The 12,427-nt window shown below is 46.6% G+C and overlaps 1 protein-coding gene across 1 annotated transcript in view; it reads right to left on the minus strand.

Annotated features, from left to right (window-relative positions):
* LOC141095493 (nuclease EXOG, mitochondrial-like) overlaps positions 1-12,122 on the minus strand; it is a 33,297-nt gene extending 21,175 nt beyond the window's left edge. Inside the window, exon 1 of the mRNA XM_073581526.1 lies at positions 11,913-12,122. Coding sequence (XP_073437627.1) covers positions 11,913-12,042 — 130 coding nt within the window. The 5' untranslated portion in view covers positions 12,043-12,122. The remainder of the gene's footprint in view (positions 1-11,912) is intronic.
* Between the last annotated feature and the right edge of the window lie 305 nt (positions 12,123-12,427).

The raw sequence follows: 12,427 nt of genomic DNA on the forward strand, positions 1-12,427 counted from the left end.
GAAGACCACCAAACACAGGGTTGTACTACCCACAGGTCTTAACACTCAATGTGGATAATTTGGCAAGTTATGTAATCCAGTTGCAAAAGCATTTAACTCAAATGCATTCTCTAGTTTTCTCTTTCATTCCAGATCCAGATAGTGTGGAAGGAACTCACTGTCTACAACCTGGTGATTACGTATTTGTCAAGAAACACTCCAGAAAGACCCTTGAACCCCGATATCAAGGACCTTACCAAGTACTCCTAACAACGCCTACTTCTGTTAAGTTGGAAGGACGACCAACCTGGATCCACGCATCGCATTGCAAACTAGCCACAGGAATTAACAAAGCATAAGAGTGCATAATGTTTTGGTTTGGTTTTGTTGCATTATCTGTAATAATGGTAGCTGCATGGGACAGTCTAAATTCTCCAATGTCCTTGAATAATAAGTTTATACAACATCATGAAAAATTACTGAATGATTGGTCAAATGACACTCAGTCTCCAGCAGATTGCTGGATCTGCACACATTCACCAGTATCAGCCACTAGTATTACGTTCCTTGTTATTCCTGTGCCACCCGAGGAATTATTTGCCTGGACCAGTTGTTTTGATACACTTGCTAATAATGCCACAAATAATGTGAAGTTATGGAACACAACTGTTGGAATACCTATTGTGGGATGGGTAGGATACCCTTGGTGGCAGGGTAACCTTTCAGGAAGTAATACACACCTTCAATATCTGGCATATAAAGGGGGGGCTTGGGTACCCAGGAAAAGGACTCGGTTAACCTACTTGGGGCAAGTTCCAACGTATGGTTTACAAGTTAGCTTTGATGTAACTTCTCATTCTACTGATGCCTTCAAACCAATGTTGCTAGAAAGAAAGTTACATAATATGTCATGGGAGTACTCCAATTTATTTCCCCAGGGCACTAACGAAACTTGTATTAATATTCCTGGTAATATGCCTTGTAACGAGTCCTCGGAATATAAGAAGGGAACCTCCCCTTGTGGAAACCCTGATGCAGGTTATTGTAGTCCTTTAGGACAATTTTCACCTTGGTGCATGCTCCAGAATGCATCTGCGTTCATAGATTTAGTTCATAGACTGGTACTACAACATTCAGCCCTATGGGACCTACCTAGTGACATGTACTGGGTATGTGGAGACAATGCATATAAATGGTTGCCAGTAGGGGTAAAAGGTGCTTGTACTCTGGGTCGTTTGACTCCAGCTACCTTTGTTATTCCGAATGACCAGTTGAATACTCAGAGCATACCTAAACACACGTTGTACAAAAGAGCTGCTGACAATACACCTCGCCTCTCTGGGAGACCACATATAGTGCAGATGAGTGTGGCTAATAAAATTGTCAGTTCTATTTTTATTTATCCTATGATTACTCAAATGTGGGATAAATTAGTCAGGGCTACAGATTACTTAGACGACCAAATATGGGATATATTGGATATACTGAACACCACCGTTGCTGTCCAAAATCAGCTTATCATAGTCACTAATCAGCATACCATAGTATTAGATTATTTAACTGCAGAGCAAGGAGGTATGTGTCAAGTCATCGGACCCGCTTGCTGTCATTATATAGATCCCAACAGTAGTTTAAAGTTAAGATCAAAAATAGAGGATGTTCAAACACTTAGAGATCAGTACGATAAAGACAATAATCGTACTAAGGACAGTTGGTGGTCAGACACCTTCTCTTTTCTTAATCCAGCTAATTGGTTTAAGGGTATTGGAGGCTGGATAGCTGGGATTATACTAAGTTTATTACGTATTGCCGTTTGTCTCCTTATAATATATGTGTTACTGAAACTTGTTTTTTGGTGTATCTCTATATGCAAGAAAAGATGCAGAAATAGATAAGGAAGTTTGACTGTAAACAACAAGAATTGAACTATTATTCCTTTGAGTCCTAGATTGACATCTCATTTCTGGCATGAAGGAGCGTACTCTTGCAATGATGGACGTGGCTTCAGTATCTGGGGGATGGAGAAGGTAGAAGACCTGTCTCCCTTGGGCAACCCGTCGGCCTGGGATAGTACCTGGTGAACGAGCCACTATCCGCTGTTGTTGCAGGATCCAGTGTTCCAGATTGTGGAAAATGAAGATGTCAAAGGGGGGAATGATAAGAACTGAATGAGTTAAATGAATTCTGCTGAACTTTATCTTTTCTTCGAGGAGATGTCTCGCGAACCAAGGTCAAATACTCCTGTTTTTTAGCCTATATGACTTTCTTTGTAGAAAACAAGTTGTGAAATCATTTTATACTGCGCATGACTGTAAATGTCTAAATTCTTTGCTATAAAAGATGGAAGCCTAACTGATAAGCAGAGGCGCACAGCAGGCATCCCGAGTTGTATTATACAGCTTGTGTCTGTGTTATTCTTCTCGACGGAGCAATCAATTAGAGACATATGGTGTCCTACACCCAAGAACATCGGTCCTTCAGATGAAAGAGATATCTGAGGGATCCCGACACCTGGTTCCCTGTAACTCCGCCCCCATGACCAATGGTTTCCTAAGCCCTAAGCTGATGTCAAGTCCTTTGCTCACACTCCTCCCTGCCCTCTAATGGTCAACCCAGGTACTGCACGTCCACTACACTTTCCTAGCTGTTTCCCCACTGTAGTAACTGACAACTATCTGAACTGTGCAAACCTTTCCTTCTCTATACTGACAGGTCCGTCCGGTCACCTTCCCTACACATGTCTCGTGACAGCGGTGACACATGTAAGGGTATGTTCCCACGGTCAGTGGACGCTGTGTACATCCGCAGCGTCCAGATGTTACAGCACAGTGGAGGGGGTGTCATCATATCCCACGCCCACTATGCGGGCAGACGCCTCCGGCTTCCATGTGGAGCGTCTCTCCCGCCCGCAGCATGTCTATATATGTAGCGGAGACGCTCTGTCTCCACAGGATAAATCTCACCCGTACAATGTAATGGGAGCCGTGATTCCGCACGGTTCAGTGATCACATGTGGAATCAGCGGCGTTCAGAAGCCTGCAGCGCTGTGGATGGAGCGGACATGTGCTGCCAATACTGACCGTGGGAACATCCCCTGAGGAGTGACTGACAATCCCTGCATGTGCCGCTGCTGTCAGCCACGAGACATGCAGCCGCGGGGACCAGAACACAGTATTCGAGCACGCCGGGCACTATGAGCACTCGAGCATGCCCAGATAACACTTCATCCGACCCCGCTCACTCATCACTGATTCCACGGTGTGGACGTTGCGCTTTTTTACTTCTCTCCTATAAACCAACACAGAACAGACCCCAGACAGACCCCATAACGATCCATGGCCATTCTGCTCCGTTCTGACAGGAGGGGGCGCTGCAGTAAGGCAGAGGGTGAGAGGGGAGCTCGTACTGACGTCACTGGGAACTAGTGATGGGAAGTTCGGCTTTTTTTGGCGATCCGGCTCATTCGGCTCCGCTCACCATAAAGAGCCGGCTCTTTTGGCTCTTTTTTTAATATTAATCCATTTTCCACAGTCCTCGTTCCAGGTCTTTGCCTGTAAAGTGAGGGCCTCATTCTCCACCTGTATAAGGATCTAGTGACGCAGTGTAGACTGTTATTCAGCATTGCTGTCTCCTCAGATTGTCAGCTCTTGTGATCAGGCCCCGGCTCCTCGGTTGCAGACAGTCTTACCATGTATTCCTTTCTAATCTGTGGCGTTTTTTGTACATGTCCTGTCTGGATTAGTAAGTGCTGCAATCTGTGTTGGCGCTGTATAAGGCCGGGGTCACACTGGCGAGGAATACGGCCGAGTGAGAGGCGCTAAAAGCACGCATTATACACGGACCAATGATTCTCTATGGGGTCCCTCGCACCAGCCATATATTTCTCATCTGTATTCTATGTTGCGTGCCAATCGCAGCATGATGCGATTGTCAGCGTACTACGCCCGTAATACGCCAATGCAAGTCTATGGGTGCGCAAAAAATACGCATTACACACGGACCACACGTGTGACTTGCGAGAAATACGCACCCGGTGTCTTTTAGCAAAGCCGGCAATTCAGTGCGCGATACAGTAAACTCACACTGACAGGTTTAACCCCTTCCTGACATCCGACGTACTATCCCGTCCACGGTACCCGGGCCCGTATGACCGTGGACGGGATAGTACGTCTACCGCGATCAGCGGCGCCCACGTGGTGAGCGCCGCTGATCGCGGCCGGGTGTCAGCTGATTATCACAGCTGACACCCGGCACTATGTGTCAGGGGCGGTCACGGACCGCCCCCGACACGTTAACCCCTTGCACACCGCGATCAAACATGATCGCGGTGTACCGGGAGTTAAAGGGAAGCATCGGGAGGGAGGGGGCTCCCTCCGTGCTTCCCTGAGCCCCCCACGGCAGCGCAATGTGCAGCGCTGCTGCCGGGGGCTCCTATCCTCCAGGCCCCCGAATCCAACATGATGACGGGGGCCTTCGGGGACCTGAGGAAGCTGGCTTCCTCAGTGCCTGCAAAGCGCAGGCAAGAGGAAGTCTTCTTCAATGCCTGTGACAGATTGCTGATCTGTCACAGTGATCTGTGATGTGACAGATCAGCGATCTGTCACAGGACAGTGATGTCCCACCTGGGACTATGTAATAAAGTAAAAAAAAAATTAAAAAAAAATGTACAAATAAATTAAAAAAAATCACCAAATAAATTAGAAAAAAAAAAAAAAATATTCCCTCAATAAATCCATTTTTTGGAAATAATAAAAAAAAAAACAATAAAAGTACACATATTAGGTATCGCCGCGTCCGTAATGACCCGCCCTATAAAACTGTCCCATTAGTTAACCCTTTTAGCGAACCCCTTAAAAAATAAAAATAAAAAACGATGCAAAAAATAATGATTTATTATCATACCGCCAAACAAAAAGTGTAATAACGCGCGATCAAAAAGACGCATATAAATATCCATGGTACCGCTGAAAACATCATCTTGTCCCGCAAAAAACGAGCCACCACACAGCATCATCAGCGAAAAAATAAAAAAGTTATAGCTCGCAGAATAAAGCGATGCAAAAATAATTATATTTTATATAAAATAGTTTTCATTGCATAAAACCGACAAAAACATAAAAAAACGACCTAAATGAGGTATCGCTGTAACCGTACTGACCCAAAGAATAAAACCGCTTTATCAATTTTACCGCACGCGGAACGGTGTAAACGCACCCCCCCAAAAGAAATTCATGAAACGCTGGTTTTTGTTCATTCTGCGTCCCAAAAATAGGAATAAAAAGCGATCAAAAAATGTCACGTGCCCGAAAATGGTACCAATAAAAACGTCAACTCGTCCCGCAAAAAATAAGACCTCACATGACTCAGTGGGTCAAAATACGGAAAAATTATAGAGCTCAATATGTGGTGATGCAAAAACTATTTTACAATAAAAAGCGTCTTTTAGCGTGCAGCAGCCGCCAAACATAAAAACCGCCATAAATAGTAAGTCAAACCCCCCGTTATCACCCCCTTAGTTAGGGAAAAATAATAAAACTAAAAAAAAAGTATTTATCTCCATTTTCCCGTTAGGGTAAGGCTGTGTGCACACGCTGCGGATTAGGTGCGGATTCATCCGCACGGATTTTGTAAAATCCGCAGGTGAAACCGCAGGTCAAAAGACCTGCGGTTTTACCTGCGGATTGCTCTGCGGTTTTGTCCTGCGGTTTTTCATCTCCTCAATAGAGGAGATGGCAAACCGCAGGAGAATCCGCAGAAAGAATTGACATGTCAATTCTTTCTGCGGATTGAAAACCGCAGATAATCCGCTCGGAAAATTCCGCACCGTCTGCACTGCGGTTTTTGATTCCCATAGGGAATCATGGTACTGTACACCGCAGCAGAAACTGCTGCGGGTCCGCAGCAGCCAAAACCGCTGCGGAACCGCAGCAAAATCCGCAGAGTGTGCACACAGCCTTAGGGTTAGGGCTAGGGCTAGGGTTAGGGCTAGGGTTAGGGCTAGGGTTAGGGCTAGGGTTAGGGCTAGGGTTAGGGCTAGGGTTAGGGCTAGGGTTAGGGTTAGGGCTAGGGTTAGGGCTAGGGCTAGGGTTAGGGCTAGGGTTAGGGCTCAGATTAGGGTTAGGGGTGTGTTGGGGTTATGGTTGGAGTTATAATTGGGGGTTTCCACTGTTTGGGCACATCAGGGGCTCTCCAAATGCAACATGGCATCTGATCTCAATTCCAGCCAATTCTGAGTTGAAAAAGTCAAATGGTGCTCCTTCCCTTCCAAGCTCTGCCATGCGCCCAAACAGTGTTTTACCCCCACATGTAGGGTATCAGCCTACTCAGGACAAATTGCAAAACAATTTTTGGGGTCCAATTTCTCCTGTTACCCTTAGGAAAATAAAAAATTGGGGGCAAAAATATCATTTTTGTGTAAAAAAATGATTTTTTTATTTTCACGTCCGAGTGTTATAAACTTCTGTGAAACACTTGGGGGTTCAAAGTGCTCACCACACATCTAGATAAGTTCCGTGGGGGGTCTAGTGTCCAAAATGGGGTCACTTGTGGGGAGTTTCAATAGTTTAGGTACATCAGGGGCTCTCCAAACGCACATGACACCCGCAGACCATTCCATCAAAGTCTGCATTCCAAAACGTCACTGCTTCCCTTCCGAGCCCCGACGTGTGTCCATACAGTAGTTTTCTCCCACATATGGGGTGTCGGCGTACTCAGGCCAAATTGGACAACAACTTTTGGGGGTCCAATTTCTCCTGTTACCCTTGGGAAAATGAAAAAATTGGGGACTAATTGATCATGTTTCTGGAAAAAATACGATTTTTTTATTTTCATGCCCTGGCATTATAAACTTCAGTGAAGCCCTTGGGGGTTCAAAGTGCTCACCTCACATCTAGATAAGTTCCTTAGTGGGTCTAGTTTTCAAAATGGGGTAATTTGTGGGGGGTTTCCACTGTTTAGATACATTAGGGGCTCTCCAAAGGCAACATGACACCCGCAGACCATTCCATCAAAGTCTGCATTCCAAAACGTCACTACTTCCCTTCCGAGCCCCGACGTGTGCCCATACAGTAGTTTTCTCCCACATATGGGGTATCAGCATACTCAGGACAAATTGCACAATAACTTTTAGGGTGCTGTTACCCTTGGAAAAATAAGAATTGAGGGTGAAAAGATCATTTTTGTGGAAAAAATATGATTTTTTAATTGTATGGCTTTATGTTATAAACTTGTGAAGCCCATGGGGGTTCAAAGTTCTCACCACACATCTAGATAAGTTCCTTAGGGGGTCTAGTTTCCAAAATGGTGTCATTTGTGGGGGGTTTCCACTGTTTTGGTACATCAGGGGTTTTCCAAACGCGACATGGTGTCCGATCTCAATTCCAGCCAAAAACGTCAAATGGCACTGCTTCCCTTCCGAGCTCTGCCATGCGCCCAAATAGTGGTTTACCCCCACATGTGGGGTATCAGCGTACTCAGGACAAATTGCACAATAACTTTTAGGGTCCTGTTACCCTTGGGAAAATAAAAATTGGGGTGAAAAGATCATTTTTGTGGAAAAAATATGATTTTTTAATTGTACCGCTGTACGTTATAAACTTCTGTAAAGCCCTTGTGGGTTCAAAGTTCTCACCACATATCTAGATAAGTTCCTTGGGGGGTCTAGTTTCCAAAATGGGGTCACTTGTAGGGGGTTTCCACTGTTTAGGTACATCAGGGACTCTCCAAACGTGACATGGCGTCCAATCTGAATTCCAGCCAATTTTGCATTGAAAAAGTCAAACGGCGCTCCTTCCATTCTGAGCTCTGCCATGCGCCGAAACAGTCGTTCCCCCCCACAAATCAGGTATCAGCGTACTCAGGACAAATTGCACAATAACTTTTGCAGTCCAATTTCTCCTGTTACCCTTGGTAAAATAAAAAAAATTGAACCTGAAGTATTTTTTTTGTGAAAAAAAAGTTAGATGTTCATTTCTTTTTAAATATTCAAAAAAATTCCTGTGACGCACCTAATGGGTTAATAAACTTCTTGAATGTGGTTTTGAGCACCTTAAGGGGTTCAGTTTTTAGAATGGTGTCACTTTTGGGTATTTTCTATCATATAGACCCCACAAAGTGGCTTCAAATGTGATGTGGTCCTAAAAATAAAATGGTGTTGTAAAAATGAGAAATCGCTGGTCAACTTTTAACCCTTATAACTTCCTAACAAAAAAAATTTTGGTTCCAAAATTGTGCTGATGTAAAGTAAACATGTGGGAAATGTTACTTATCAAGTTTTTTGTGTGCCGTATCTCTGTGATTTAAGGGCATAAAAATTCAAAGTTGGAAAATTGCGAAATTTTCAAAATTTTTGCCAAATTTCCATTTTTTTCACAAATAAACGCAAGTTATTTGAATGAAATTTTACCACTAACATGAAGTACAATATGGCAGGAGAAAACAATGTCAGAATCACCGGGATCAATGGAAGCGTTCCAGAGTTATGACCTCATAAAGGTACAGTGGTCAGAATTGTAAAAATTGGCCATGAACGTGCAAACCACCCTTGGGGGTGAAGGGGTTAATAAAGAAACGAAAGAATAGATATATTCACATAGAATACACACATTTATCTATATATATGCATTCTATGTGTCTATATCTATTCTTTGGTTTCTGTTATAAACCCTGTCATAGGGTTCCATTATATGTCCATTTTGCAAGTCGGCGAGAAAATCTCGCAATACGGATGCTTACATGCGCAAAATACGCGACCACACCTTGCTTACGGATGACCTACGGAGCACTGTTTAGGGGTCATTCATCCGTATTACGCCTGTAAACTACGGACCGTATTTTGCGCAGGTTAGTGTGACTCCGGCCTAAGAGTATAATCCGTAAAAGGTCTGTTGGAAGCGCTGTGCCAACACACACTCCAAAATATGTTAGCAAAGCATACTGAATGGTAAAATCAGACACTAAGAGCAGCTGCCTGGCTGGGGGGCTCGGTGTCGCACCCTCACTGATCAGACATTGCTGACCTATTCTAAGGTCAGCCAGCATTAAAGTCATGGACAATCTCGCTTGTGCGCTTATTTGAAGCCTGCAAAATGATTTGGACTTGGGCCAGTTTTGTTTCTATATTACACTGAAATGATCCTTTCTGTTCCCCACTGGCACCTTCCTCCTAACCCCCTATTCCTGCAGTGTAATAACCTCATGTGCAGTAAGAATAGTCTCATATCGGCACTGGTGATCTGATAATGAACCAGCAGTAGCCCAGCGGGACGTCTATTCCCCCAGACTAGTCGTCCGCACCTTCATTGCTGCAGTCATTCCCTCTTGGACGCGATTTATTTGCATCCGTGTTTTTTCTGCAAATGGATGCAAACGCATGGAACTGCAGCCTGATCAGGATTTGGTTGGAAATGTGAAATTCTGACTTCTGGGGCAGAGGATAGGGGGAGAGAGGAGAGGGGAGGGAAGAGAGAGACTGGTGAAAGAAAAAAAGAAAATGGACCTCGGAGCCTGCGCAGTATGAAATCCACATGCAGATTGGACGCAGGCATCCTGATTCAGGTGCGTCTACATTGACAATCATATGGTTTTGCTGACACATATCAGGATGTCTGCAGATTTTTGTCAACACCCAAAATTCGCAACAAGCTGTGTTTTGGGAGAACATGGAAAATCCTGATGCATCCTGATGAAAACGCAGGTCCGTGCATCCCTATGTTAAGTATAGAGATGTGATCTGGATCAGGATTGCTACGCTTCACAACGCACCGTACCAAAACGCTAGTGTGAACGCAGCCCGACTCGTGCAGCCCGTAACCAGGTGCCCCCATGTCATATACATGCTCCCAATACATGTTATTATCATTACCACACTGTAACACAGGGCACAAGCCCTTCTAGTGAGGCGGGAAAGATCCCTGTATGACAGAGCAGCATGCGGACATAGTCTAGATTATGTCTGCAGTCTGTTCCCATGCAGTTTCATCACTTTCCCGTACAGCACATCCCTCACTTCCGAGCATCAGTGCCGCAACACGGATCCCTGCACACGGACCCGTGTTGTCCTGGATCCGTGCTCCATAGAGCTCCATGTTAATTCCAGACGTGTAGCCGCGGATCCGTGCGTCTCCCTGTGCCTGCGTGTTTTTTAGATGACACAAAACTGCAACAAGTTGCGTTTTTGTGCATCTGATAAAATATGCAGACACAGCGATCTGTGGGAAAACGGTGACAACTGGATGCACAGTCCCATCCGTCACCACTGAAAGTCAATGGAGACGAAAACGGATCCATGTGCAGCCAAAATATGCAAGTGTGAGACCAGCTTAACCCTATAAGGCCATGTGCACACGGTGCGGATTCTGCTGCGGATCTGCAGCGTTTCAGGCCCTGTGGGGCCGCAGCAGCTTTAGCTGCATTGTACAGTATCATTGTTTTCAATGGTAAACTGAAAAACGCTGTGCACATGCTGCAGATTTTTCTGCGCTGATTCGCTGCGGGTTCATATCCACAGCATGTAAATTCTTTGTGCGGAATCAGCTGCGGTTTCAAACCTCCATTGTAGAGATGTGAAACTGCAGGGTAATCCGCAGGCTGATCCGCAGGTCTTTTTTACCTGCGGATTTTTCCAAATCCGCAGCACCAAAAATTCTGTGTGCACATGGCCTAATTATTGGGGCTGGACCTAGATCTCTGCACAGTCTTGCCTGAAATCACTTTATTATATTGCTTACCCTTACCCTACCCTCAGCAAAAACTGACGCTTCTCCCTGTAGGGCTCCTGTCCTGTGTGACTGTCCTGAATCCTCCTCACTCAGGCCGGTTTCACATTTGCGCTTTATGGCGCAGCGACGGACTGCGCACGGCCGCCGCTAAGCCCCGCCCCCTGCCCGCCCCTTCCGGTCATTGCCACCTACTAGCGCACATGGATGCTTGCGATCTGCGCACCCTATCTTTAGCATAGGGTGCACAGATCGTGCGCTGGCCGTGCACTAGTAGGATTTTGCCGTGCGCTGCGCACTTTTGAAGGTGTGCCCGTGTGCGCCGAACGCAGCATGTTGCATTTCGGCACGCACGGCGCACCTTCAAAAGTGCACAGTCCACGGCAAAATCCTGCTAGCGCACGGCCAGCGCACGATCTGTGCACCCTATGCTAAATTTAGGGTGCACAGATCGCAAGCGTCCATGTGCGCTAGCAGGCGGCAATGACCGGAAGGGGCGGTCAGGGAGCCGGCAGGGGGCGGGGCTTAGCGGCGGCCGTGCGCAGTCCGTCGCTGCGCCATAAAGCGCAAATGTGAAACCGGCCTCACTCAGTGCTGCACTGCTGGGTCGGGGGACTTTAACTAATAGTATATGTGAGAGTCTACATGAGACCAATTTGCTGAGTCACTTGAGTTTAACCCCTCTACAGTCACATGCCATGCATGCATGTCTGAAGCTAGGAGGAGTGTATCACTTTCAATATTTCCACTCACTCCAGCACAGACAGCACACATTTCTCTCTGTCTCCTGACAGCTCCGCCTCCTCCCAGATGAGTCACTGCCACTGCCTGGCGCCAGAAAAAGAAAAAAAAAACCGGCTCGTTCACAGTGCAGAGCCGGCTCATTTCGTGCTCAGCGGGGAGCCGGCTCTTTGAATCGGATGGTTCATGAACGACACATCACTACTGGGAACTAGGGGGTGACACATACACTGTACCCAGCTCGGACCGGTCACTCCCACGCGTGAGCGCGGACACGAGGCCACGTGACTCCGCCCTGATTCACTGTGGCCGCAGTTTCGGGGTTAACCCCTCCGTGCCTGTTGAGGTCCCCGGATGCCATGAGGAGCGCGCACAGAGCAGGGACCCGGATGCAGGCCGCAGCCCAGGCGTCTATGACAGGGCCTCCCTCCACAGGGGTAACGGCGCACACTCTCCACCAGGGGGCAGCTTTCTCACCTGGCTCGTCTCTTTTTCGCTCGTATAAGTACAGCGCGGCTAAGCAGGACGATGTGCTCAGTGTAGCCCCCAGCACGAAACCCCCCAGAAAGCGGCGGCTTATAATCCTGTAGGAAATATGTCCTGACATCTTCCAAGTAGTTGTAAAAGACGAATGAACCGGAGCCGCCACCTGCTGGCCGGGAACAGTACAGCACTCGATTTAGAACCCAAGGCGTGCTACCAGCGACATCTTGCGGCCAGACTTGTTTATTGCATGTGAATAAATTGTATGTAGACGGGCGCCACCTACTGGCGCGGAATATGACTGCTGCTGTGCTGGTGATCGGACATGAGGCGTCACATCTCTGAGCTGTGATTTGGGGTCACCTCAGGAGTCAGGTATAGGTGTAAGCAGGGCCGGACTGGGGAGAGAATTCAGCCGCGGCATTGTAGGTGCACAGGCCACGTGTGGGATGAATGTGAGACATCTCTGTGCACTTGTAGGTTGTAAGAAGTGAGGTTGGAGTAACACG

The sequence above is a fragment of the Dendrobates tinctorius genome, unplaced genomic scaffold (assembly GCF_039654945.1).
Source record: "Dendrobates tinctorius isolate UK_male_01 unplaced genomic scaffold, ASM3965494v1 ptg000070l, whole genome shotgun sequence".
NCBI classification, from domain to species: Eukaryota; Metazoa; Chordata; class Amphibia; order Anura; family Dendrobatidae; genus Dendrobates; species Dendrobates tinctorius.